Here is a 24,921-nt window from a genome sequence, read left to right on the forward strand (position 1 = left end):
AACTAATGCCCAATTGACAAAAATAGAAGAAAATTCTAAGATACTAATCTGTACCGTGTCGATTTACACAAGATACAACCACCCTTGTATGCTATTTGGGTTGTACTTAGTATTATATATGGAGACACTCTATGTCGCACGGTCAACTCTTGGTTCCTGATTTTCTGAATGGTAGATTGTGAGCAAAAGACACAGGAAATTCTAAGATGCTGATTTACACCGTGTCGATTTACACCAGATACAATCACCCTTGTATGCTATTTGTGATAGATTGTGGACAAAGACACATAATCAAACCCTTGCAATTACAGTATGAGAGTAACATCTAATGTGATGGGCTCTTTGTGAGCACCAAGCACTGGTTCTCCCACCTAATATGCGGCTAAGTCACCATGATTTACTCATCCAGTATCCCGTGAGACCAGGATATGGGGGCCTAGGGACAAGGGAATTTCGCCTTTTATGGGTAGGAATACATAATACCCATTACAATTGGGCATACTAGGATTGAAATATTGTATGGCTATCTAGTCATTACACATGAAGAAGCAACATAGTGCATACCTTGTGAACATGAAAAGTGACATCTTGAACCTGAATGGAGAGATCAGTTGGAATCTGACAATTGGCATACCTGCAGAAATGCATATTTTATTGTTGTTTGAGAAGAGAACATCAAAGTACAGGAGCAAATGAACATAAAAGAGAATGGAAGGTCATTATATTCCTATATATATCTGTTAGTGATTATGATTACCATGATTGTTCTCTTCTCTCAAAGCTGTCTGCTGTTGTGATGAACTTAGGGGGGAAAAGTATGGTTTGGATGGGAGGTCCCCCAGCATCATCAGAATCACTCCCAAAGCTCTCTGACCTTTCCAACTTGATGCACTTCTTCATTCTGACTTGTCTCTACCTCATACCTGAGATCGAAGACATTCCATATATGATAGGAACGATTCCTAATATCTTTTTAGATGAGTCCCGGTCAATTTCACTCGGGGGAACAGTTCTTCCAAGAGCGTTGTTGCATGCCACTGATATTGGGAATGATTTGTAATATGTATGTCAGGCAGGGCACATTGGAGTAAATGCTTGATGTGTGAGTTTGTGGTTGGAGTAAATGTGCCATTAAGAGGTTTGTTGGGGGGCTTTCCAAATTGCATATTGGCTTTCTAACAACACCATATTATTGGGGGAGAGAAGCAAGAGGAATGTCTTACATGGCAGGTTGCATTCAGAGTAGACAGAACCACGTGGCGGATTTGACTGAGAGGATATTTTGTGGCTTAGACGATTGTCCTGACGATTTCAACCATCATGAATGAATGTAGTGTTCTAATGTCTGCATTTTCATTGCTTTCAATGGAAACTCGCAATCACTATCCTCACAAATCATACCAGGAAAACTCCATGTAATCGGCTTGACCAAGAGAGTATTGACAAGAATTGAACTCGTAACCGAGAATTATGTTTTAGTCACTTGACCGGTCTCTCTTTTTAGGCTAGAAATTAGTATCTTTAGTTTATCAATTGTTTCACATCATACGATATAGGATCTCTCTTTCAAGAATTTATTTTTTTAACTATGGTCCCTTAATTATTTAGTAAATTGTCAATTTATTCATTTTAATAACAAAGCTACTGGGTGATGTGTGTTTAGGGATTGTTAAGATATTTTGATAATGCTTTCAAAAAAAAAATAATATTTTGATAATTTCTCATTTCCCCCATATGTCAGTTGGATCACTTAATTTGAACATTTATATGCTAAGACATGGTCAAAATATTGAGACGTTGACTTCTTCTATAGAATCTAACTTTGTGAGTCACGGAGGCGTCCACTCTAAAAATCTTTTTGTTTTTTCTCTTTTTTTTATTGATATTTTAGGTTCTTGAGTTATGTCATGGTATTTCCAACTCAATTTCTTTGTCTTCTCGAACCTAGCTAAATATTTATCAAAATGTTTCTTTGTGTTAATGCGACTTTAAAATAGATCCAATTAAACTCTAATTTACATTATTTTACAATCAATACCTAATCATCTAAATGACATAAAGGAATCAAATTAACACACTTAATTTCAAATTAACACCAAACCTTAAGAATTTGATACCAAATATACCCCTAAAGATAGTAAAATTAGCACTCTTCAAAATTCTTCTCTATAATAATTGTGTTTGAGAAATTGTGATACTAACATAAAATGTGCATATCATCATCCATGTGATGAGTTAACAAGTTTTGAGGACTTTGATGCAATAAGAAGCTTGCTATTGTGTTAAGGGCATCCCGGTGTGGATATTTTTCCTCCATATCATCAATCAATATAATATATATTCATCTTGGCATATCACTCAATATTATTTTGATTATATATATATATATATATATATATATATATATTACTCCCTCAACTCTATCGTCTCATTTTACTTATCTTACTTTCTTTTTTAATCTGTTTCATAATATTGTCCATTTTCCTAAACTAAACACCACTATCATTCTATTTTTTCAAAGTTGCCCTTAGGGCAACCACAATAGTGATTTTTGAGGAGGCAATGCTTATGTGGGGGAGAGAGGAGATGAAAGGGAAAGAAATGGATCTTTGCAAGAGGTGTGGTTTTTGGACGGAACATGTGGGGCTCACATGGAGAAAGTGCATGTGCCTTGTTCACGCGTTCAGCGCAACTTGCGCGCACCCAGAGGACGCATAAAAGCTTTTTTTTTTTTTTTTTCCTTTGACCGTTAGTTTCTTTTTCTTTTCTTTTTCTTTGTGTGCTTTTGTTCTCTCTCTCTCATCTTTTCTTGTAATCTAACAAAAATCCTTAAAAACCATGCCTATTGAAAATGCTCTTATGTGTATTTCATATTTTTAAGTTAATTTATTGTATATTGTTACTATATAGTATTTATTATAGTCAAAATGATAAGACTATTTTTACTCATTTTACCTACTTTTCTACTCTTTATTTAAATAGCCAAGATAATATATTTTGTTATTAAATTTTAGTTTTTCACTCTTGATGAGCTAAATTATTGAAGTATGAATAAATCTTGTATTAAACCATCTCGATCTTGTAATACTTTGTAGAATAAAATATACTCTGTAATACTTATTATATTTTAGTTTATAAATATTTCACATATAAAACAATCTCACATAATATCTACTTTTTAGATGCATATTTACATTTTATGTATTACTAGTTATAAACACGCATAATATGTAATTAAATAAATGTCCACTGAATAAAAAAAATATTTCAATTATATGATTAGAGTAAATAATATAATCAACAAACACATAAAATATTATAACTATTAGAAGATGAAATCTTATTTTATGATAATAAAAAAGATTATTATAACACAAATCTATATATATATATATATATAAGTAAAATCCTCCTAGCCAAGTTTTCCCCCCAAAACTTAAAGGCATTTATGTTATATCATTCATTTATTATTATTATTATTCTTAATAATCTATATCTATATCTATATATCTATATATATATATATAAAAGTAAAATCCTCCTAGCCAAGTTTTCCCCCCAAAACTTAAAGGCATTTATGTTATATCATTCATTTAATAATAATAATAATAATAATAATAATAATAATAATAATAATAATAATAATAATAATCTATATATCTATATCTATCTATATATATATATATATATATATATATATATATATAAAAAAAAGTAAAATCCTCCTAACCAAGTTTTCCCCCCAAAACTTAAAGGCATTTATGTTATATCATTCATTTATTAATAATAATAATAATAATAATAATAATAATAATAATAATAATAATAATAATAATAATAATGTTATTACCTTAATTACAAATTATTATACTTTCCTTTTAAATTAGTAGTTCTATATAGATTCATAACATTTTATGCATAAATAATATATATTATATAATAATGGTTACGCCATCTGTCTAATAATTAAACAATAAAATCTCCAAAGATGTGTTCATTCGTTTGTGTGTAAAGAAAATAATGCGTCACAAATATATACAAATTATCCGGGGTAAGCTAAATTATTGTTATAATAATGGCAACAAATCAATTACCTAAATAAAACGATATCTCATGTGATTTACAAGGAATATTATTCTGTACGCGTTTTAACTAATAATAATAATAATAATAATAATAATAATAATATTAATAATAATAATAATAATGTTATTACCTTAATTACAAATTATTATACTTTCCATTTGAATTAGTAATTTCCACCTATAAATACAAATTCATAATTTTTTCAATCCCTAGCATCCCCCATTATTTCCTTCTCCACATCGGTAGGGCTTCTCCATCCCATCATTTCTTTCTTTTCGTATGAATTTTCTACCTTTTTCTAACTATATTCTCCCGTACTTTAATATGTTTTGCAGTTTATATCGTCTGGTATGAGCTTGAAAATACTTAAGGAGGCTTTGTTTTAGCAAAAGAAAATTGAGGAGGGAGAGGCTTGGAAACAGAACCCTAATGGTTTAGTTTTTATGGAAGAGCGTAGAGATGCGATCGAGGATGATAACAACGGCGATTTTGATAATTTTGTAAAATTTTATGAAACTTAGAGTTAGTATGTTGACTTCGTGATTTGTACATGTCATTCAACTTTCAATGTTTTTTTTAACAAACAACGTTTATGATTTACGTGGTTCGTTGGGCAAAACAGCAATCAAGCAAAAGCTAAATCGAATTGAGGGGTGAGGACGTTGTAGATAGACGCAATTTCTCATCCTGCTTTGCCTTTTTTCTAAAAAGAGTAGGAATGTGACATTGAAGAAAGAGAAAAAGAAAATGGAGAGATTTTTTTTTTTTTTTTTTACTACAAGTTTATATGTTTTTCTTATACAAATTTATAATTGTAAATTTATATTAATAAATTATTATTGTAAATTTATATTAATACAATGTAATAGAGTCAGTAGCTTTAAAAAGAATTAGACATGTATAATTATATGACAAATTCTTTTAGGCAATAAAAATCTATATCTATATGTAGTTAAAAGTAAATCCTCTTAGCCAAAAATTTTCCCCAAAAATTAAGGGTATTTTTGTAATATCATCCATTATATATATATATATACTAGCACTTTTGTAATTTTACTAATATACAAATAAAAAAATAGGCAATAAGATATTGAGATTGAAGTACGTACTAGGAATTGAATAAAAAAATATTTAAAATTAGGTAATATATATTCTAATTATATGTATGTAGTTTCGGATAATTTAAAAGGACTCAATTGAATAATTCAATATTAAGATTATTGAATAATTAATTATACTAATAGACATTGTATAAGAATATGGTAGAATATAGACTAATTAATTTTGAAAATTGATATACACTAATATTACACGGAATTTTTTCATTCAATTAATAAATGAGTCAATTCAATAAAAAATATTTTAAATATGACGGTAATAGCTATTTTAATTATAAGTATGTAGCACCGGATAATTTTAAATGAGTCAGTTGAGTAAAAAATAATTACACTCTGAAATAATTAATTATGGTAATACAAAATGTAGAAGAATAAGGCACAATATATACTATTTAATTATGGACATATTATTATGGTAATATTAAACGGAATTTTTGGAACCAATTCATTTATGAGTCAATTGAATAAAAAATATCTAAAATATGGTAATGAATATTCTAATTATAAGCATGTAATACCGGATAATTCTCAATGAGTCAATTGGTTTAAAAATATTTAGTCTATGAAATAATTAATTATGCTAATACATATTGTACAAGAATATGTCAGAATATAGACTAGTTAATTATGGACATAATATTATCCTAATATTACACGGATTTTATTTTAAACAAATTCATAAATGGGTCAACTGAATAAAAAAAAAACATTTTAAATATGGTAAAATATATACATATATACACTACACTTCCATGGTTAAAATCTATTATAAGACCAATAAAGACTACTGCATTTTCTACATCTTGAATAAAAAAAATATTAAGATTATTGAATAATTAATTATGCTAATAGACATTGTAGAAGAATATAGTAGAATATAGACTAATTAATTTTGGAAACTGATATACTCTAATATTACACAAAATTTTTTCATTCAATTCATAAATGAGTCAATTCAATAAAAAAATATTCTAAAATGGTAATAACTACTCTAATTATAAGTATGTAGTACCAGATAATTTTAAATGAGTCAATTGAGTAATAAATAATTACACTCTAGAATAATTAATTTATACTATGTGGTCTAATGGTACCCGGGTTGGACTTCCATTTGGAAGATTATGATTTCGAGCCTCAGTGGAGGCGTTATTGGTTCTTTGTGTTTCAGTAGGTTGAGAAAGTATATGAACAGATACTACAATGTAATAGAGCCAGTAACTTTCAAAAAAAAAAAAATTTATACTATTATTAAAAACAAAATCATCTCTTGTGTTTTTCCATCCAAACTCTTCCACCATAAAAAGCCAATTATTAATGTCACCCCTAAATTATTTGTGGTATAAATGTTGTCCTCAATTTTTAAAACGGTACATAAAGTGCCCTCCCGTAGTGTAAATATTGCCCCTCATTTTTTAAAATAGTACATATATTTCCCCTCCCCTACTAAATAAAATACAGTGATGTTTAATTATTACAAATAAAATAATAATTTTATTTTTACTATTTAAAAAAGAGTTTTTATTTTAGAAGCCTTAATGACTTCTTATTTTGTATTGTGAAGCAATAATCAAACAAGGCAATCTAAAAACAAGGCCGTAGTGAAAATATTGCCCCGCATTTTTCAAGGGTTTTTATTGACAATTTTTAAAACGGTACATAAAGTGCCCTCCCGTAGTGTAAATATTGCCCCTCATTTTTTAAAATAGTACATATATTTCCCCTCCCCTACTAAATAAAATACAGTGATGTTTAATTATTACAAATAAAATAATAATTTTATTTTTACTATTTAAAAAAAAGTTTTTATTTTAGAAGCCTTAATGACTTCTTATTTTGTATTGAGAAGCAATAATCAAACAAGGCAATCTAAAAACAAGGCCGTAGTGTAAATATTGCCCCGCATTTTTCAAGGGTTTTTATTTTAGAAGCACTATGAAACCGTGTCCACATTGCAAGTAAACACAGTTTTAAAATTGTTCATAATATATATATATATATATATATATATATATATATATATATATATATATATATATATATATATATATATATATATATATATATATATATATATATAACTTATTTGGTAAGTAAATGTCACATGAAAATTAAATAAAATCTATTAATTGGTAATATTGCATAATTGGTAATATTGTGTATGGTATTATATTCTATAATATAATTGATAATATTATTGTTCAAATATATTAAAAACCCTATGTAATAATAATAATAATAATTACAATAATAATAATAATAATAATAATAATAATAATAATAATAATAATAATAATAATAATAATAATAATAATAATAATAATAATAATAATAATAATAATCCAAACAAAACTATATACAAAATAAAATTAAAATTAAAAAAAAATTAAAAAAAAATTAAAAAAAATTAAAAAAAAAAAAAAGACAAAGGGGAGCCACGGGCCCCCATTTGTAAATGATGTAAGATCACTTTGATCCCACATTGAAAATGTTTAGAAATGGGAGCTCTTGAGCTCCTCTATATAAGAGGAGCAATGTTCCTCTCACAAATATAATTGCTTGCCCATCAATATGTGAAGTATTGAGTAGTCCAAAGGTTTTTTTTTCTTAAGTACTTTTGACCCGACAAATTATGCTGTGAAATTGTGTCCACTTTGCAAGGTAGACACAATTCTAAAATTGTTCATAAATATATGAATATATAGTTCAAAAATTATGAACATATAGTTCTACTATAATTATGAACATAGTGTTGTGAACATATAGTTATGTAATTATGAATATAGAGATTTAGTAATTGTGAATATGAAGTTAAAAAATTATGAATATATAGTTTTATAATTATGAACATATAGTTCAGTAATTAAGAACATAGAGTTCTGTAATTGTGAAGATAGTTCAATAATTATGAATATGAAGTTCAAAGATTATGAATATATAGCTTTATAATAATGAACATATAGTTCAATAATTATGAACATAGAACTGTGTCCACCTTGCAAGGTGGACACGGTTCCATAGTATAACGTAATTATTCGATTGACCCTTTTACATGTAAACTTTCTCAACCTATTGAAGACCAACATCTCAAAATGCTCTTATTTAAGAAACATTATCTTAATGGCTTCTTATTTAAGTTTTTGTTTTCTTTCAATTTTTTAATTTATTATGGGGTTTAAGAAAGATTAACGCAAAATGTATATGAGTTGTTTTAGTTTTTAGCAGTTTGGAGCAAATTGTTAAGTTATTAAATAATATTTTTAGTATTTTGATTAAATATAAAATGTTAAACAGACGAATTTCTTAAAAATTTGGCAAATTTGTCAAATAATCAAAATAGAATAACAACAATAACAACAACAACAACAACAATAATATAATAATAATAATAATAATAATAATAATAATAATAATAATAATAATAATAATAATAATAATAATAATAATAATAATAATAATAATAATAATAATAATAATAATAATCCAAACAAAACTATATACAAAATAAAATTAAAATTAAAAAAAAAATGGAAAAAGGGGAGTCACAAGTTCCCTTTGTAAATGCTGTGTGATCATTTTGATCCCACGTTGAAAATGTTTGAAAAGAGAGGGCAATGATCCTCTTACAAACATAATTGCTTGCCCATCAATGTGGGCAAATATTGAGAAGTCAAAAGGTTCTTATTTAAGAAGTCTTAAATTTTTCTTCTTATTTTAATTTTTATTTATTTATTTATTATTAGTGGGGTTGTGAAAGATTAACAAAAAATGTATGTGTTACATTAGTTTTTACATGTTTAGAGAAAATTACTGAGTTATTATATAATTTTTTTGGTGTTTTGATTAAAGTTAAAATGACGAATTTGTTAAAATTTTGACGAATTTATCAATAATCAAATTACAACGACAACAACAACAACAACAACAACAACAACAACAACAACAACAACAATAATAATAATAATAATAATAATAATAATAATAATAATCATCTAAACAAACGATATACAAAATAAAATTAAAATTAAAAATAATAAGAAGAAGACAAAAGGGAGCCACGGGCCCCTTTTGTAAATGATGTTAGATCATTTTGATCCCACATTGAAAATGTTTGAAAAGATGAGCTCTTGAGCTTCTTTATATAATTGCTCATCTTACAAACATAAATTGCTTGCCCATCAATTTGGGTAAGTATTGAGAAGTCCAAAGTTTTTTTTTTCTTTTTTTTCTTTTTTTTTTTGGTTTAGAAGTAAAGGAAAATTAAAATTGGAAAGGAAATATTTTAATAATAATAATATTTTACATCATCAAATAGTAAAAATATAGTTTAAAAAATAGTCAAGGTAAATTAAAAATGGAACAAAAATATTTCATTAATAATATTAAATTATCAAATTAAAATAGATCGGAAATTAGGTAAAAATATCACTGTATCTATATTCTAATTGACTGAAAATTTAAAAAAAAATAATTGACTGAAAATGAATATAATATTATAATATTACTAATTAACTTGAAATATAAGAGGAAATGAATATTAATGACTGAAAATAAAAATGATCCATAATTTACTAAAATAAAACAAGAAATGATCAGATCATTGCATTTTAATTAAAAATGGAATGGAAATTAAAAATTAGAGGAAAATATTTGAATAATAATATTATACATTATCAATAGTAAATGCATATTTTAAACAATAGTAAAAGTAAATTAAAAATTGAACGGAAATATTTCAATAATAATATCTACATCATCAATTAAAAATTGAACGAAAATTTGGTAAAAATATCATTGCATTTGATATTCTAATTGACTAATTGATTGAAAATATAAAATGGATAACTAATTGAGTGATATTCTGCCATTATATATTTTCACCCAAGTAACCTATCCGGTTGGATTAAAGGTGTTAGCTCTAGACGAAGATGAACAAGATTGTGTTGTTACTACCAATGTCGTTTACAAAGAGATTTCAATAATGTGTAAATATAATCGGTGATATTAATTTTTTTTTAAATGAAAAAATTGTTATATATCTAGACAAAAAAAATATATCTTCCATACAAATGAATAATGATAGCAATTCATTTTTATAACTGAGCTGTTAGAGAATGAGCACATTTGCTTAATTTATGAAAATACTAAATAATGATACGGAGTAACTAAAATCTTCAAAGTTATAGCACCGCATGTATACATCTAGACATTAGTTATTAATTTGAGCAACTATTTGCACAAATTCAATAAATGATATTATCAAAATATATAACTGATCCAAACCATATCTTTAATCACACTATATAATATTGAATTTTCTAATTTAAATAATTATATATAGATTCATATATTCTTAATATATTACAACAAATTCATTTCGTGCATCGCACGGGTGCAAATACTAGTGTACATATAAAACAAAATCTTAATATAACTTATATTACTAGCATAATGGGGTGGTTGGCGGTTTTATTTGTAAGCGGTATATAAATTGGCAATTCAAAGCATGCGTATTCATCGTTCGTTGCTTGCTTACTTCTCATTCCTACGTGCCTCTCTCCCCTCGCTCTGCGCCTTAATCTTCTCTCCTCTCTCTCTCCTTCCACCGATTCAGATCTGGTCTGATCGATCTTCTCCTAACGCAGAGAGACTACTGTGATACCAAAACAATCAAATCGATTCAAAGCAACGTAACTAACGTAATGGCGGTGGTTTCACCTCTAGCAAAGTACAAGCTGGTGTTTCTCGGAGATCAATCGGTCGGAAAAACCAGCATCATCACCCGTTTCATGTACGATAAATTCGACACTACCTATCAGGTCTACATCGATTCCACTTTCGTTACTCGCATGCATTTCCATGTTTTTAATTTGTGAATATATAATTGAAAAGCATTTTTAATTTTCGCCATAAATTGTGCCTGAATCAGGTAGAGATGTGATGTGATGTGAGTTAACATACAAATGCAATTCGATCGAGTGGTTGATACTCGTTCAGGTGTCGATGAGTCTATCACTTAGGTTGAGTTCGGATAATAGGATTCAATATCATTACTAACAATTCATTTTTCTTAAATTTTCCTTCAGAATTAAACATTTTTGTCCTCCGGAGGAAGTAGGTCGTAGAGGTTTCAACAGGAGAGATCATTTAAGTGCGTCGGGTTTTCCTTTTGTTTCTTTAAGCGTGAATGTAGTTGGTTGGATCAATTAATCTGAGAGCATACTTAAAGTAGCTAACATAGCGATTCTACATAAGATCTTAGCTTTCTGATGTGATGATCTTTAAAATTTTTGCGTGGTTGTAAGCCCAATATTAATTGGAAAACTTTGTCATAGAATGTCCAGCTTCTATATGCTAACCTTTGGCAAATTATGCCCTTGGAAACGTGTTCACCGAGAATGGTGAACACAAGGCCAAACGACGTCGTTTTTAGGGCAAAAAAAAAAAAAAAAAAAATCGCGGATGTGGAGTTAACGGCGCGCGTCGATCAAATTATGAATTTTCTGTTATGAGATTATAAATTTTCATAAATTTTCATAATCTCATAACAGAAAATTCATAATCTCATAACAGAAAATTCATAATCTCATGGTTCCAAAGTGAATGTGTAGGCATGGTTCCAAAGTGAATGTGCAGGCATGGATTCATAATTTATGAATGTCCGTGATTTCAGACGGGAATGTGTAGGCATGGTTCCAAAGTGAATGTGCAGGCATGAATTCATAATTTATGAATGTCCGAAATCATTGTTCACCACTTCACCTCAAATTAAAGTGAAACCGCAAAATGTGAAAATGAAGAAGAAAAGTCACGCAATTAATTTAAAAAAAAAAAAAAAAAAAAAAGATAACGGTGTACTAACACCGTTGGAACCGTGTTCACCATTCATGGTGAACACGGTTCCATGGCATAACGCTCCGCTAACCTTCTCTATGGTGTATTAACATGGGCATTGTTCCTATATTGGGCTTACATATTCTCCTAGCCCAATATTAACATGGGCATTGTTCCTATATTGACCTTTTCTTTACATACAAAATCGTGACTTCTTACCTGCATCTTGCATTATTTGAGAGCTCTTGCTGATATCCCATACAATGCAGGCTACTATTGGTATTGATTTCTTATCAAAGACAATGTACCTTGAAGATAGAACAGTTCGCTTGCAGCTTTGGTAGGGTTCTTATTCTTTCCTGTATTTATGTATACCTGTTAGTGCATATGTTGGATCAACAGGACTGGCATTTAAAAACTATAAAAGTACTTGATCTTGTCTGGAAAAGATAATTACTGATATTAAAAAGGATGAAATACAGTATTTTCTTGATTTCTTTTTGTACATAAAGTGAGCCATCAAGCTCAATAACAGCTGAAAGGATCAAAGGAACATTATTTGATGTCATATATAGATAATGTTTTCTTCTTCGTAACAGTTCTATATAAACTGATCCATTAAGATGAACTACCTTTACGAACTATTCCAATACATGTAGTTGTGTGTGTGTACACACACTCACACACATACTAACCTTCCCTATGTTCTATAACCTTTCTAGCATTTGATTTCCGACTTCATACAGGGATACCGCAGGCCAAGAAAGATTTAGAAGTCTTATTCCAAGCTACATAAGAGATTCCTCTGTTGCAGTTGTTGTCTATGATGTTGCAAGTGAGTAGTTGATTGAAGCTAAGTGCTAACCTTATAAGTTTCTACAAGTTTGTCATTGTTTTTGCAATCTAAACAATTGTGAGTGATAGAAAATGGGAATTTGCTATTCTAGTAATTTTCTTTTGATATGGCTACATTTCTTTATAATGCTGTGGCTATTCATTGTCATTTATCAAATGCAACTCTTCGTAGCTAATAAGCTAGTTCCCACCTTTGCAGATCGCCAATCATTTTTGAACACTTCAAAGTGGATTGAAGAAGTACGCACTGAGCGAGGTAGTGATGTGATCATTGTTCTTGTTGGAAACAAAACAGATCTTGTTGATAAAAGGTGGGGGATAAAACTGCATTACTTAATGATGAATTAGCTACATGATTCTTCTTTTTGCAGTTTTCATTTTACACATTAATAGTAGCTTAAATGTTTGGTCTCTGCTAGTCAAATTTGGGTTGTTTGGTTTTTTTCTGGAAATGAACCCAATTTGGAGCAAATGCGTCCTTAAAAAATTTCTAACTAAATCATGGATTTTGGAAACTGTAATGCACTGTCTCTCTTTTCAGCTCCACTAGGATTTCATGGCTAAATTTGCTTGTTCCAATTAGGAAAATTTGGCTTGCAATGTATAACTAAACAAAGATTGAACAGTTTTTCACTTGGAATATGTACAATTGAATTATTCATACTGTATAGAGTAATGCTAATCATAATCTGGGATAAATATAATGTGTGTCATAGTGGATTTATAAACCTTCATTGATGGCATGTCTACTTCCAATTAGAAAACTGAAAGAGAGAGATTGGTTTTAGAAGTGTATGAGAATTACAATGGGATTGGATTCTTTTCATTTAGCCTTTCTAATGTATAGTATTTTATTACTAGGAATAGGAATTTCACCTAATTGTTGTAATGGTGAGTCTGGTGTTTAAACAGGCAAGTATCAATAGAAGAAGGAGATGCTAAGGCCCGCGAATTCGGAGTCATGTTTATAGAAACCAGTGCAAAAGCTGGATTCAATATCAAGGTATGAATACCATGCCCCTCAATGAAAACTGGCACTACTATTTTTGGTGTTGTTGTCATCTTTGTCCTACTTTTGGTGGTAAAATATGGATCAAAAAGTGTTTGACTTTCTGTTCATCTCTTCTAAAATAAAGAAAATTTTAAATGAATATTACAAGATTTAACTTGTGCACTGGTAAGTCTCAAATCGGAGTGTAATGTTGCAGCCCCTATTCCGAAAGATAGCGGCTGCATTGCCTGGGATGGAAACACTTTCATCTACGAAACAGGAAGATATGGTTGATGTGAATTTGAAGCCTACCACTAACACTTCCAACTCAGAGCAGCAAGGAGGAGGTTGTGCGTGCTAGAGTTTGTTCCAAAAGAGGAGGAATGAGGATAGTACATAAATATGCAATACTATGTTAGGGTGTTTGATTGGATAAAAGTTTTTATCTTTATATATACATCTTCTCCATGTAGTTCAAAATTTTTGGAAATACAAAAAGAGGGAGGCTGCCCGTCTTCTCTATTATCGATAACGAAAACGAAGATGGAGATTTTCTGAATATGGTTATGAACCAAACTAATCCAACTCTTTTTTTTTTTCAAAAAAAAAAAAAAAAAAAAAAAAATTGGTATTTTGGGTAGATAGCTTTTTGTCGGTGTTGTTGGATCCAACTAGCATAAAATTACGAAAAGTCAAATATATATATACATAATAAGGAGGCAAGGATGGCCTTTCCCAGTAATCAAAATACGGACTTATACGGAGTAAATGAGATCAGGTACTACCCGGCCCTGATGATGTCTTCAGGCAGACTGGAACCGGCAGATTATTTATGTGCCCCATTTAGCTACCCGACAGGATTAGTGTCCAGGCCATGGTGAAAGATCCTCTGAGATATGAATCTAACTCAATTATGTAGCGCCAGATCCAGATCTAAGTTGAATCCTACTTGGATGGAATCATACAGCCAACCAAAATTATTGATCAGTCAATGCGGTATTTGAATCATAAAATCTTAGTTGTCTGCCTAGTTCTAACTTCTAAGTTCGCATTTTTTTGGTTTGTGATTCTGATGGCATCCACAGAGCGCATATTGCAAGAGTTAACTCAAGGGAAAAAGCAGTGCAAAATTATATTGGCGGCACCACTAACTATTGAATTTTGAACTTCATGTTCGGAGCATTTATGTACAAAATCAAATAAAGCTACCATGAAAGAACATCACACACACACACGCAAAAGGGGAATAATAAAACTCCTAGCAAACCTAATTTACTAACGATGGACGGCACAACTGAGAAATAGAAACATCAAACACTATCAGCACCATCACCAATCTGTTTAACTCTCAGCGTTAGATATATCAGTATGATTGTTCCCATGATTGACCTATAAAGAAAAGAAAGTTGCATTAGTATGGTTTGTTCCCATGATTTCAATTATCCATCAAGTATTTATGTGATAATCATGTTCTTATTTTGAAATAAAACTCTCATTCTGAAGCCTTGACATTAATAATGATCTTTGCTCTAGCATAATTACAAAACCTTTTTCTGATAATCCATACAAATCACAACTCTTCTCATTTAGGCATAGCATCATCCAAAGTGCTTAAAACATTTTTAAATCTGCTTTCGTAATATTTGGTTTACTATGTCATGAAAACATCATCAGTTAAAACTTTTGCAAAACACAACCTTGGGTTCATTCTGATGAAATTTCGTTGAATTGGGATGAAAATTTAAGTAATGATACTTGGTTCTTGATCATTCATCAAATACAGATCAGAGCAATAATGGGATGTATGATTGTATCATTGTATGGGCAGTATGGTTCAGGAAAGAAAGGAAAGTTCAAAATATGGAAAGAATGACTAGAAGCGCTAGCACTTACAGAATGGAGAACAGGAGAACAACTCTTCTTGAATTGAATGACGCTGAGCGCTTGTACTTCCTCAATCTGTTGGTAAGCGTATCACAGGTTTTCTCGGTCACACATTTGTCTGGTTCACAACATAAGCAGAGTTAGTAAATATGCTATCTTATCTAAAGAAGAGATTCCTGAGACGTAAGAGTTTGTCAAAGCCATCTCTAGTGGAGATGTTCCTTAAAATACAAGGCATGCTAAGAAGAATAAAGAAAGGATACATTTGGTAGAAATCCACTCAGAGAACACATAAAAGATGCTGTGACATGAAATCTACCTCTGGAAGCAAACTTAGGTAACTCAACGCTATTATTCATTAAGAGCTGCATAAGCTTTCCTCCAAGCTGTGACGCGATTTCTCTCTGCAATATATTCTGTAAAGCAATCAAACAACACTCTAACAATACAATACCAAAAACCCAACCAGTAAAGCCCTGAATAAAGCACAAAACCCTTTGGCTGATTAATTTCTTTGGTAAATGTGAGAAGAAACTTACTGCTAAGCAATCCTCTGCCTTCAAATTCCGAGCAGTTCCATAAGCACATTTAGGAGCTTCCAACTTTCCTTTCTCAACATTTATATCCAAAATATATGGGACATAATTATCTGCATTATTCATCTTCTGGTTGAAGTGGCTTTGACAGCTTGATGGGGCATCGGTGGTAATCGGAATTTCTACTTCATACGGTTTTGGAAGTGACTCGTATTGTTGATTGTTAGGACCTCCATTGCTCAATACAGCAAAATTGTGAGTTTCACGGCTCTGCTGAAAAAAAAAAAAAAAAACATAGGCTCTTTCAGCAATCAATCGCACACTAACTGATAAAAGAACACTAGACAGAACTAAAAGAAAACAAATAGAAAGATGAAATTAATGATTAGGAAAAGAAAGCCAGTGATCCGATATGTTTATTATAATAACAAATGTATACAATCAATTCATCAAATATTTTCCGGGAAATAAAACTAACCGCATTATCACCTATTTATCAGTAAACAAGTAACAAGATCAAATTGATCATAAGCCAGAAATCACATCAAAATAACGGCAGAACAAAATAAAACACGCAGATACACACTACAGCTACAGAGGCTTAAACCTCAAACAGAAACATGCAGTGTGCCGCAATTCCACATGCTCAAACAGAACCGGCTCAAATTCAGAAAAACAAATCACAGCAAAGCAGAACAGAGCTTGGAGAGAAGATCGAAAAGCAGAAAAAACAAAAACAGCAAAATGCAGCTGAAATCAGAGGAGAAAACTTAGAAGAAACAGCTAAACGGATCCAAGCAGGGAATCGCAGTGGAGAAAACTCATACCTCTTCGCCTGAAATCACCGCCATTGAGAGAGAAAAGTGCAGAAGACGTTACATGAGAAGAGAGAGTGATCCTTTGTAGTTTCTAGGTCTAAGCAGCGAACGGGAAAGGATGCACGCTTCGATCTTCAGACACGCATCTCGGACAACAATGCCCTTCTCACTCCGCTTTTATGACAAATATCATTATCCTCCGGACTTGGTCTGCTCCCCTTGCCACGTTGGAAAAAAAAAATAAGGAAATTTCTAAAAGCAAAATCATTTTTTTTATCAAATCTTGTCCATATTCAAACTACTTGCAAAGATTGGAAAATGATGCAATTATCTTTTAATCTTTTAAAATAAGAATTTTAATTATGAAAAATCTTCTTTTCCCTCTTAATTTTTGCCTCCAAACTTTTTTTCTCATTGTGTGTTTTTTTTCATTCATTGGGTGCCAATGAATTAGTTAACTTACCACTGACTAATAAATAAATTTAACTACCAATCACATGATGACACATCATGAATGAAAATTTGTAGAGAAAATAGTATTTTGTAACATTGCTCTTTAATTATTATTATTATTATTATTATTATTATTATTATCGTTATTATTTCTCCGTATTTTTTTTATTTTTTTTATAAGAAGAGAATACCCTATTACATCAAATACCTCCATTGAGGAATCATTGGACTACAAGGTCCTTAGTTAATCACGACACCTTAGGTGATATTTTTATTATCAAAATAAATATAATGTTAATTATGAACTGCATTATCATAAATTTATTTGATTTTTATAGTAACTAATGAAAATGACAAGTAGTTTCAAATATTAAATAATATGACTTGTAATAAATGTCACATTAGATTATACTTATTAATAGGAAATTAATATTGTTATTAAACTAATTAAATACACTTATATCATTTTGAATGTGTCAAATTTATGATATTTAAGCAATATTCATGAGTAAAGACAAAGAAAACCCCATATTTGTATCAAAAGATGTGACTTGTGAAGATGCCATAGCATTATATGGGTAGTGAGTAAGGGTAATGGTAGAATTTTGACTTAGTGGAAGCTTGTAGACATACATCTACATAATTTTTCTAAACCAATTAAATTACAAAATTTATTTTACATCAAATAATTTGTGATTTGATATCACTATTTTTTTTCCAATAGAAAAAAATCTTAGATTTGAGTCTCATCTCAATCAAGAGTCGCATAACTTGTTGATTGAGTAATTCTACATGTACTCCCAAATTATACTCTCATTTTGTATTTTGTACTCCTTATGACATGACATGTTTTGATTGCTTAATTTAGTAGGAGACCATGATGTTTATTAATTTTTTTTTCTTTTTTCCTCCAATCAAATTTGAACACAAGTGGAAGTACAAATTGTGAGTAAGATTTTGAGAGTATATCTAGTAGATTTGTTGTTGATTTTGCTATAACTGTTATGGGTAACTTTAGATAGGTGAAAAAGAGTTCTACTACATGGACTCTCAAATTTTACTCCCTGATGTGGCGGGCATTGATAGTCTACTTTTTCATGTGGGTCCCAACACCTTGATGTGGCGGGCATTGATATGCTATTTTTTTATGCGGATTTCAATACAAGTGTTTACATCAAAACTTTGTGTGAAGAGTAAAAATTAAGAGTATAAAATAGGAATACATCTGGTATTTTTTGGTGTAAAATATAGGAGAGGGGATAAGCAAAGGAATGAAGGGGGGAGTACGTTGGTGTAGCTGTTGAAGTACAAGATATAGCCAGCCTATGCCTACCTACTTGCTCATGTGATTTTTTTATTTTTTATTTTTGAATACTTGCTCATGTGATTCTTTTTAGTTACAGCTAAGCTATCAAATCAAATGGCCAATGGGCAATGGCAAATTTCCTGCCATTACTGTTCTTTCACCTAAAAGGCTGTGCCATTAAATTATTGACCAAAGCTTGTTTTTGAAATTAGATACCTATCCTGCAGAGCCAATCCCTTTGTTAATGTGAACCATAATTTGCCTTGACCTATGATCTTTGTTCATCTCATATTCTCAAGGCAACACCTATATTCATTTCACAATTAAATAAACATGAGATCCCATCACTCATCATTCAAATTTCTATTGAACCATAATAGAGTTTAATATCAAAGAAAGAGCTTGAGAAATAACTACCACACAAAAGTAGATAATAAGTTGAAAAGAGTTCTACAGAATTTCCTAAATTTTACTCTCTGATTAGACGGACACTAATAAACTACTTTTTTATGTGGATTCCAATATAAATGTCTACATCCAAATTTTATGTGTAAGAGTAAAAGTTAAGAATAGAAAATGAAAGTATAACAGTACGTATAAGGTAGAACCGTCAAAGTGGCCTGACAAGGGCCACCCGCCCCACAGGCCATGGCAATAGGCTGCCAATATGACGAAATCTGGAGAGAAAAATCCAGTTTGATTACTGTTCAAATGAACAGTTCATTGGAGACTCTTTCTGTAACATACATTCGTTATTCCTAGCTATAATTCTGAAAATTGGATGCGCATTTCAATTGACAGCCTGATCAAATATTGACCAATAATGAATCGTGTCTATACATTTCCAGTTGGAAAATCCTTACCGATGAATAGTTATGTGCAAGTAGGGGTGCGCTTCTATTGCTGCCAACCATACTGCTGGTTTCTGTTGTTGCCCATCTGATTCGGACCTCTACCCGTGCCAGAGCCTCCATACTGACCACTTTGCGAGTAATTAGGAGGGACTCCATATCCACTGCCAACTCCACGAGGACCGGTGTTTGGCACGCCACTTCCGGGTGGATATGGGGCATTGCCATAACCTCCACCTTGTCCTCCCCGGTCTTGGTAATATCCACTGCTGGGGTTGTTACCTCCTGGAGGGTATCTGCCCTGTCCTCCGGGATGACCCCTAGGCTTTCCATACTGATGATGACTAGATCCGGTCGCAAGTGCAGGTTGGGAGTTGTTATTCATAGGATGATTAGGTCCACCCCAATGTTGAGCGTGAGCTCCTTGTCCTGGTTGGATGGGAGGAAGGCGGCTATGATGTGGATGCTGCAACTTCTGTCGTTTTGCCATTTCTTCATTCTGCCGCTGCTGTTGCCGTTTCTTCTTTGTCTGGTACTCATGTGATGCCTCGTATTTTGGTAGACTGATCAACATAAAAAATAAAAAATAAAAATAAAAATAAAAATAAAAAGGTAAAGATGTTTAAAGAAATGTAGGGACACACTAACAATTTGGCCATTTGGCTGGCATTTCACGATTGCAAGAAGTAATGGCATAATCAAGACTACTACAGGATTGATCAGCAGGGAAAATCATATATAAATGAGCATGACAAATCAAGAAGTAAAACTTAGAAGATCATCATTGGTCATACCTTTTTGGATCACAAGGTAAGGGGTCAGTCCAAAAATATTCAGCATCAAGTGCATCCTTTGCAGGTATCCTCTATACAAATTGAGACATAAGTTTAAAACACTTGGCTAGAGGCCTAGAAGGCAGCAAATAATTGTAAGATTCAAAATCTAAATTCAAAATGTGCCTCTTCGATGATGATATATTGATATGACATAATTTCAAGAAAGTGATCCTAGTCTTCTTCACATCGAAGTGTCATTACAGAACAAAAATTCAGCCATAAACCCCTAAATGCTACTCAATATGCCACAGCAAAGACTACATCTGTATTTATTGTCATAAAAATATTGAAGTTTAATGAAAGAAAACATGATTGCGACATAAAATTTCAGGATGGTCTTCTTGCCTTTATAGTTATCAATCAATTTCAATATTTTCAACTCCACATTATCAATTTATTAAATTACATCAACTTCACAAACAATATAAGGAATTTGAATGCAGGTAGTATGCCACGTGAATAGATAGACCGGATGTGCAATGCTATCCTATAAATAGTTGCCTGTTGCAATGTGTAGAACTTGAGAATAGAATAATTTTATTAAGAATGTTTCGTATTGCCAAACTAATAGAGATACCATTGAAGGATCAAGAGTCAGCATTTTGTCCAGTAGATCCAAAGCATGGCGATCAAAACTGCATCCAAGGTTATTATTAAGTAAATAACTATGACTTCTGTCCCAATATCGGATGATTGAAATAATAGGAGACTTTAGAAATTTGTGTACTTACTGTCTAAACACTTCTCTCACTCGTCTTTTTGCCGGCCTTGCTGGCTTGAACTTGTTGTACCAAGGAACCTTTGTAACCCCAGGCCAGTTAATTTCATCAGGGGTTCCACAAAGCTCAAATATTTTAGTCAACTGGTCAGGCTGCAATAAACAATTAATCAGAGGAAATTGATAATAAAAAAGAAAAAGAAAACAAAAACACGCAGGTGTTTTAGGTAAAAGTAATATGGAGTAACTAAAGCTTCCTTCATGAGCATAAATAGAAGATCATGAATAACCTATAGAAAGAGTTACACCTACAAATCCACCAACCACAGAAAGTAGGAGTACTGTAAAATTAAGGGGCCAAAGGATTTTAATATTTCATGACTTCATATGCATGGAAAAAAGTCAAATGTAGCGTTACCTCAGTTTTCCCAGGTAAAACTGGTTTCCCAAATAAAAGCTCAGCAAATATACAACCAACAGACCACATGTCAACAGCTGGGCCATATTTTGTAGCTCCAAGCAACAACTCTGGAGGCCTGTTCAAAAGTTAAAGATTAGCCAGCTGACAGAGGAACTGCATTTGCGGAATAGTTTCAAAGAGCCAAACAACCATTTTTGCTATTACAGAGCTAGGAATTACCTGTACCAAAGAGTAATAACACGATTTGTAAGATGAGCATTCTGATCACCAGAATATGATCGTGCTAGCCCAAAATCAGCAAGCTTCAGATTTCCCTCATTATCTATGAGAAGATTGGAACCTGCAAAAGAGAATCTCACATAGGTTTACTTTTCTAGCAGAACATTAAATAAATGTAAGAAACATAAAAGATGGAGGAAGGAATAACCTTTGATGTCCCTATGAAGAACTTGATTGATATGACAGTAATGAAGACCAGTAAGTAGTTGCTTCATGTAACACTGGAGAAATCATATTGTTACAATAAGAGCCAGGCAGTTGAAGGTCAATATAATCTGACAATAACTAAATTCTTTACTTGATATGCTTACAGTACTTTAATTTGTGGAATTGTGAATCTAAGTCCGGGACGATCAGCAAGACCAGTCAAGTCATGGTCCATGTACTCAAAAACCATATAAATGCTACCCTTGTACTTATTGTTATCTGCATTCGGAAACAAAGAAAGAGTACTATGTTATTCTCACCTTTTATAAGGAAAGAAGAAAACTCCACAAACAATAGTAGAGTTCAGTAATTTAAGTACCTAGCTTCCCTTGCTCATCCCCTTCAGGGCCTAGAAAACATATTCATATAATCATAATTAGTGAGAAAATGTTTTCAGATGGATGCATCATACGCTTGCAATGGAAACATGAGCTAAGAATATCTAAAACCCAAGGTACCTTGAGATGTCACTATCTCTCTCAGCTTAATGACATTTTCATGCTGCAACTTCTTTAGAATTTTTATCTCCCGAATTGCAGTTATTGGAAACTGCATAGATAAAAGAAGTTAGAAGAATTTGATCATAGGATGTGGGCATATGGAACACAATTACTGAGGAAAACTTATATACCCCTTCTTTTTCATTGTCCATCCGGATCTTTTTTAAAGCAACTATTTCTCCAGTTCTTTTTTCTTTGGCCATGAATACTTGTCTGGAGAGGAGGAAAAAGTTATACCATGTGCAGAATTATACAAATCAAATAGGCAACACTTAATCTATTAAGAATAGAAACAATGAAATTTAATCCAAAACAACAAGAATAACAAGTTTAGACATTGGTATAATCAAAATCACAATTACATTTTCCAAAGTGATAAAAATGATACCATAATGCTTATCCTCCCATACACAAACGCTTCTTTTGCTATGGGACTTCTTCTTTATGATAAGTAATTTAGAAAAATATGGAGTATAATTTTATTATTGTATTTGTCTATTTGATATGTAAACTGTGAGAAATAAGTAACTAACAACTGCAACAAACGTAATATCATGTCAAGCTAAAGCCATGAAAAGGATGAACTATAGCTACCTAAGGTAGCAAATAAACAAAGCCTTTTTGGCAACATGGAACACCTATTGTTTTGACTTGGATTTTTTGAAAAAGGGAACAGGGTAATAAATTTGGCATACACTACAAGAAGTCAAAAAAGTAGCAAATATTTGATATCATTTGCAAACAGAGTCTTTAAGTACCCCCATCATCCTTCAAAGATTTGGAAGAAAAGAATAATCACAATAAACTCAATAATAACACCACACCAAGTAGTTAATCCTAGATTAAAACAAAAACTATCTTATCCTAGTAACCCCCAACAAGAATTTGGTTGGGAGGAGGATCTAGTAAGTATGATTTTTTAGCAGAAATAAAGGAAGGTGAAGTTTCATAATAACTATCAAATTCAAACAAGAAAACAATGACGATAATGAGATCACCGGAAAAGGCAAATATACAACAAAAGGAGCATACAGAATTTGTGTCCTTGTACACAAATTGACTATAAAATAACCACAAATAGATTATTAAACGCTGAGGGTAAAACCCCCAAAGAGTGAAAACTAGACTAAATAAAAATCAAATATAGATCATACTCCCATTCATGATTAATGTATCTAAGGTTGCTTCATCTTTTTACATAAAATTGAAAAGTAAGTGCCTTCTCCGATTAACAATCAAAATTATCAAGCAAAAGGAAAAAAGGTCGCGGCTTCGAGCAATTGACAAAGGGATGAAGCTTACCCATAAGTGCCTTCTCCGATTTGCTCCAGTTTTTCGAAACAATCCACACTTCGCGACCCCCACACCGGCGATTCGTCCAGATTCAGCTGCCCATAAGCCGCCACCGCCATCTCTCTTTCTCTCCCTCACTCTATATGTATGTATGACGGTAGAAGATTAAATAAATAAATACAAGAAGAAGACGGACGAACGAACAAACGGAAAGGCTTTGGCGCGGAGAGGGCAACAGTATCAGTACATTGGACTATTGGAGGCGGAAGTAATGAAAGATACGGAGTAGTTTTTTTTGCAGATAGGCCTTATAGGTCAGATCGTTATGAGAGGAAAATAAGAAAAAGGAAAATATTTTTTATTAGGACTATGTTATCAATATTAGACTAGGATTATGTTATTTATATTAGACTAGAATTATATTATTTGTGTTAGATTAGAATTCTATCTAGTATTTATATATTCGTTCTCCGTACTTTCAGACGTTATGATTGAATATAACACAATCTATATTCTCATATGGCATCAGTTTCCATATTTTCTCTCATGGAGCTAGGGTTTAGCGCTTAATAGTGTCGCTAATTACAGTTGTTGGTTGATGTGGTTCCATAATTACAATGAACATTTGTTCGGCAACGATGGAACCGTGTCAAATTTATAAAGGTTTCGGTCACACGGGAGCTAATTGTTTATGGCGCTATGATGAACTGTGTCAAATTTGTAAAGGTTTCGGTCACACGGGAGCCAATTGTTTTTGGCGCTATGATGATCCGTGTTGAATTTGTAAATGTTTCGGTCACACGGGAGCCAATTGTTTACGGTGATATTCAGGGGCTCCGGGTTCTTAGTGTTTTTCACCCTCCCCGGCTCCTCAGGCGAATGTAGCCGTTTCTGGTGATGACTCGGGTGGTCCACATGAGTGGTTTCCTGATACTGGT

At 31.5% G+C, this 24,921-nt stretch overlaps 4 protein-coding genes and 1 long non-coding RNA gene across 6 annotated transcripts in view; 1 reads left to right on the plus strand and 4 right to left on the minus strand.

The window, feature by feature from the left end:
* LOC109172583 (BTB/POZ domain-containing protein DOT3) overlaps positions 1 to 1,018 on the minus strand; it is a 3,791-nt gene extending 2,773 nt beyond the window's left edge. The window contains exons 1-2 of the mRNA XM_019321766.1: positions 758 to 1,018; positions 565 to 634 (exon numbers count right to left, since the gene is read on the minus strand). Coding sequence (XP_019177311.1) covers positions 565 to 634; positions 758 to 900 — 213 coding nt within the window. The 5' untranslated portion in view covers positions 901 to 1,018. The remainder of the gene's footprint in view (positions 1 to 564; positions 635 to 757) is intronic.
* Positions 1 to 10,960, minus strand: part of LOC109172594 — a 25,288-nt gene extending 14,328 nt beyond the window's left edge. Inside the window, exon 1 of the long non-coding RNA XR_002052765.1 lies at positions 10,892 to 10,960. This is a non-coding gene — a long non-coding RNA (uncharacterized LOC109172594). The remainder of the gene's footprint in view (positions 1 to 10,891) is intronic.
* LOC109172593 (ras-related protein RABH1e) lies at positions 10,699 to 14,440 on the plus strand. The gene is made up of 6 exons (XM_019321777.1): positions 10,699 to 11,020; positions 12,305 to 12,375; positions 12,782 to 12,870; positions 13,090 to 13,201; positions 13,803 to 13,893; positions 14,099 to 14,440. The coding sequence occupies exons 1-6, from the start codon at positions 10,904 to 10,906 to the stop codon at positions 14,240 to 14,242; spliced, it is 624 nt and encodes a 207-aa protein (XP_019177322.1). The 5' UTR covers positions 10,699 to 10,903; the 3' UTR covers positions 14,243 to 14,440.
* Positions 14,441 to 14,988: 548 nt separating this feature from the next.
* Positions 14,989 to 17,279, minus strand: LOC109172456. Of its 2 annotated transcripts, none has more exons than XM_019321615.1 (5): positions 17,129 to 17,279; positions 16,305 to 16,574; positions 16,085 to 16,169; positions 15,775 to 15,883; positions 14,989 to 15,270 (listed from the first exon to the last, which is right to left on the minus strand). In XM_019321615.1, the coding sequence occupies exons 1-5, from the start codon at positions 17,150 to 17,152 to the stop codon at positions 15,192 to 15,194; spliced, it is 567 nt and encodes a 188-aa protein (XP_019177160.1). In that variant the 5' UTR covers positions 17,153 to 17,279; the 3' UTR covers positions 14,989 to 15,191. The 2 variants fall into 2 exon arrangements, with proteins under 2 accessions (XP_019177160.1, XP_019177159.1); XM_019321614.1 differs by having other exon boundaries at positions 16,085 to 16,181.
* Positions 17,280 to 19,455: 2,176 nt separating this feature from the next.
* LOC109172596 (cyclin-dependent kinase C-1-like) lies at positions 19,456 to 24,301 on the minus strand. Its single transcript, XM_019321780.1, has 13 exons — positions 24,178 to 24,301; positions 23,993 to 24,125; positions 22,822 to 22,903; positions 22,649 to 22,739; positions 22,510 to 22,539; positions 22,300 to 22,409; positions 22,132 to 22,204; positions 21,924 to 22,044; positions 21,702 to 21,819; positions 21,297 to 21,436; positions 21,143 to 21,200; positions 20,524 to 20,594; positions 19,456 to 20,292 (listed from the first exon to the last, which is right to left on the minus strand). Exons 2-13 carry the CDS (start codon positions 24,100 to 24,102, stop codon positions 19,776 to 19,778), a joined length of 1,521 nt encoding a protein of 506 aa, XP_019177325.1. The 5' UTR covers positions 24,103 to 24,125; positions 24,178 to 24,301; the 3' UTR covers positions 19,456 to 19,775.
* Positions 24,302 to 24,921: the final 620 nt, after the last annotated feature.

This window comes from Ipomoea nil, unplaced genomic scaffold (assembly GCF_001879475.1).
Source record: "Ipomoea nil cultivar Tokyo-kokei standard unplaced genomic scaffold, Asagao_1.1 scaffold0418, whole genome shotgun sequence".
Taxonomy (NCBI): Eukaryota; Viridiplantae; Streptophyta; class Magnoliopsida; order Solanales; family Convolvulaceae; genus Ipomoea; species Ipomoea nil.

Excerpts from the sequence above, each read along its gene's own strand:
- LOC109172593 (XM_019321777.1), top strand. The coding sequence starts at position 10,904 with ATGGCGGTGGTTTCACCTCTAGCAAAGTACAAGCTGGTGTTTCTCGGA. Across the intron at positions 12,871-13,089 it reads TGTTGTCTATGATGTTGCAA|ATCGCCAATCATTTTTGAAC; the intron begins GTGAGTAGTTGA and ends CCACCTTTGCAG. Across the intron at positions 13,894-14,098 it reads AAGCTGGATTCAATATCAAG|CCCCTATTCCGAAAGATAGC; the intron begins GTATGAATACCA and ends GTAATGTTGCAG.
- LOC109172456 (XM_019321614.1), bottom strand. The coding sequence starts at position 17,152 with ATGGCGGTGATTTCAGGCGAAGAG. Across the intron at positions 16,575-17,128 it reads CGGTGATTTCAGGCGAAGAG|CAGAGCCGTGAAACTCACAA; the intron begins GTATGAGTTTTC and ends TTTTTTTTTCAG. Across the intron at positions 15,884-16,084 it reads ACCTAAGTTTGCTTCCAGAG|ACAAATGTGTGACCGAGAAA; the intron begins GTAGATTTCATG and ends GTTGTGAACCAG.
- LOC109172596 (XM_019321780.1), bottom strand. The coding sequence starts at position 24,102 with ATGGCGGTGGCGGCTTATGGGCAGCTGAATCTGGACGAATCGCCGGTG. Across the intron at positions 22,904-23,992 it reads ATCGGAGAAGGCACTTATGG|ACAAGTATTCATGGCCAAAG; the intron begins GTAAGCTTCATC and ends CCTCCTCTCCAG. Across the intron at positions 20,293-20,523 it reads TTACCTTGTGATCCAAAAAG|TCTACCAAAATACGAGGCAT; the intron begins GTATGACCAATG and ends TATGTTGATCAG.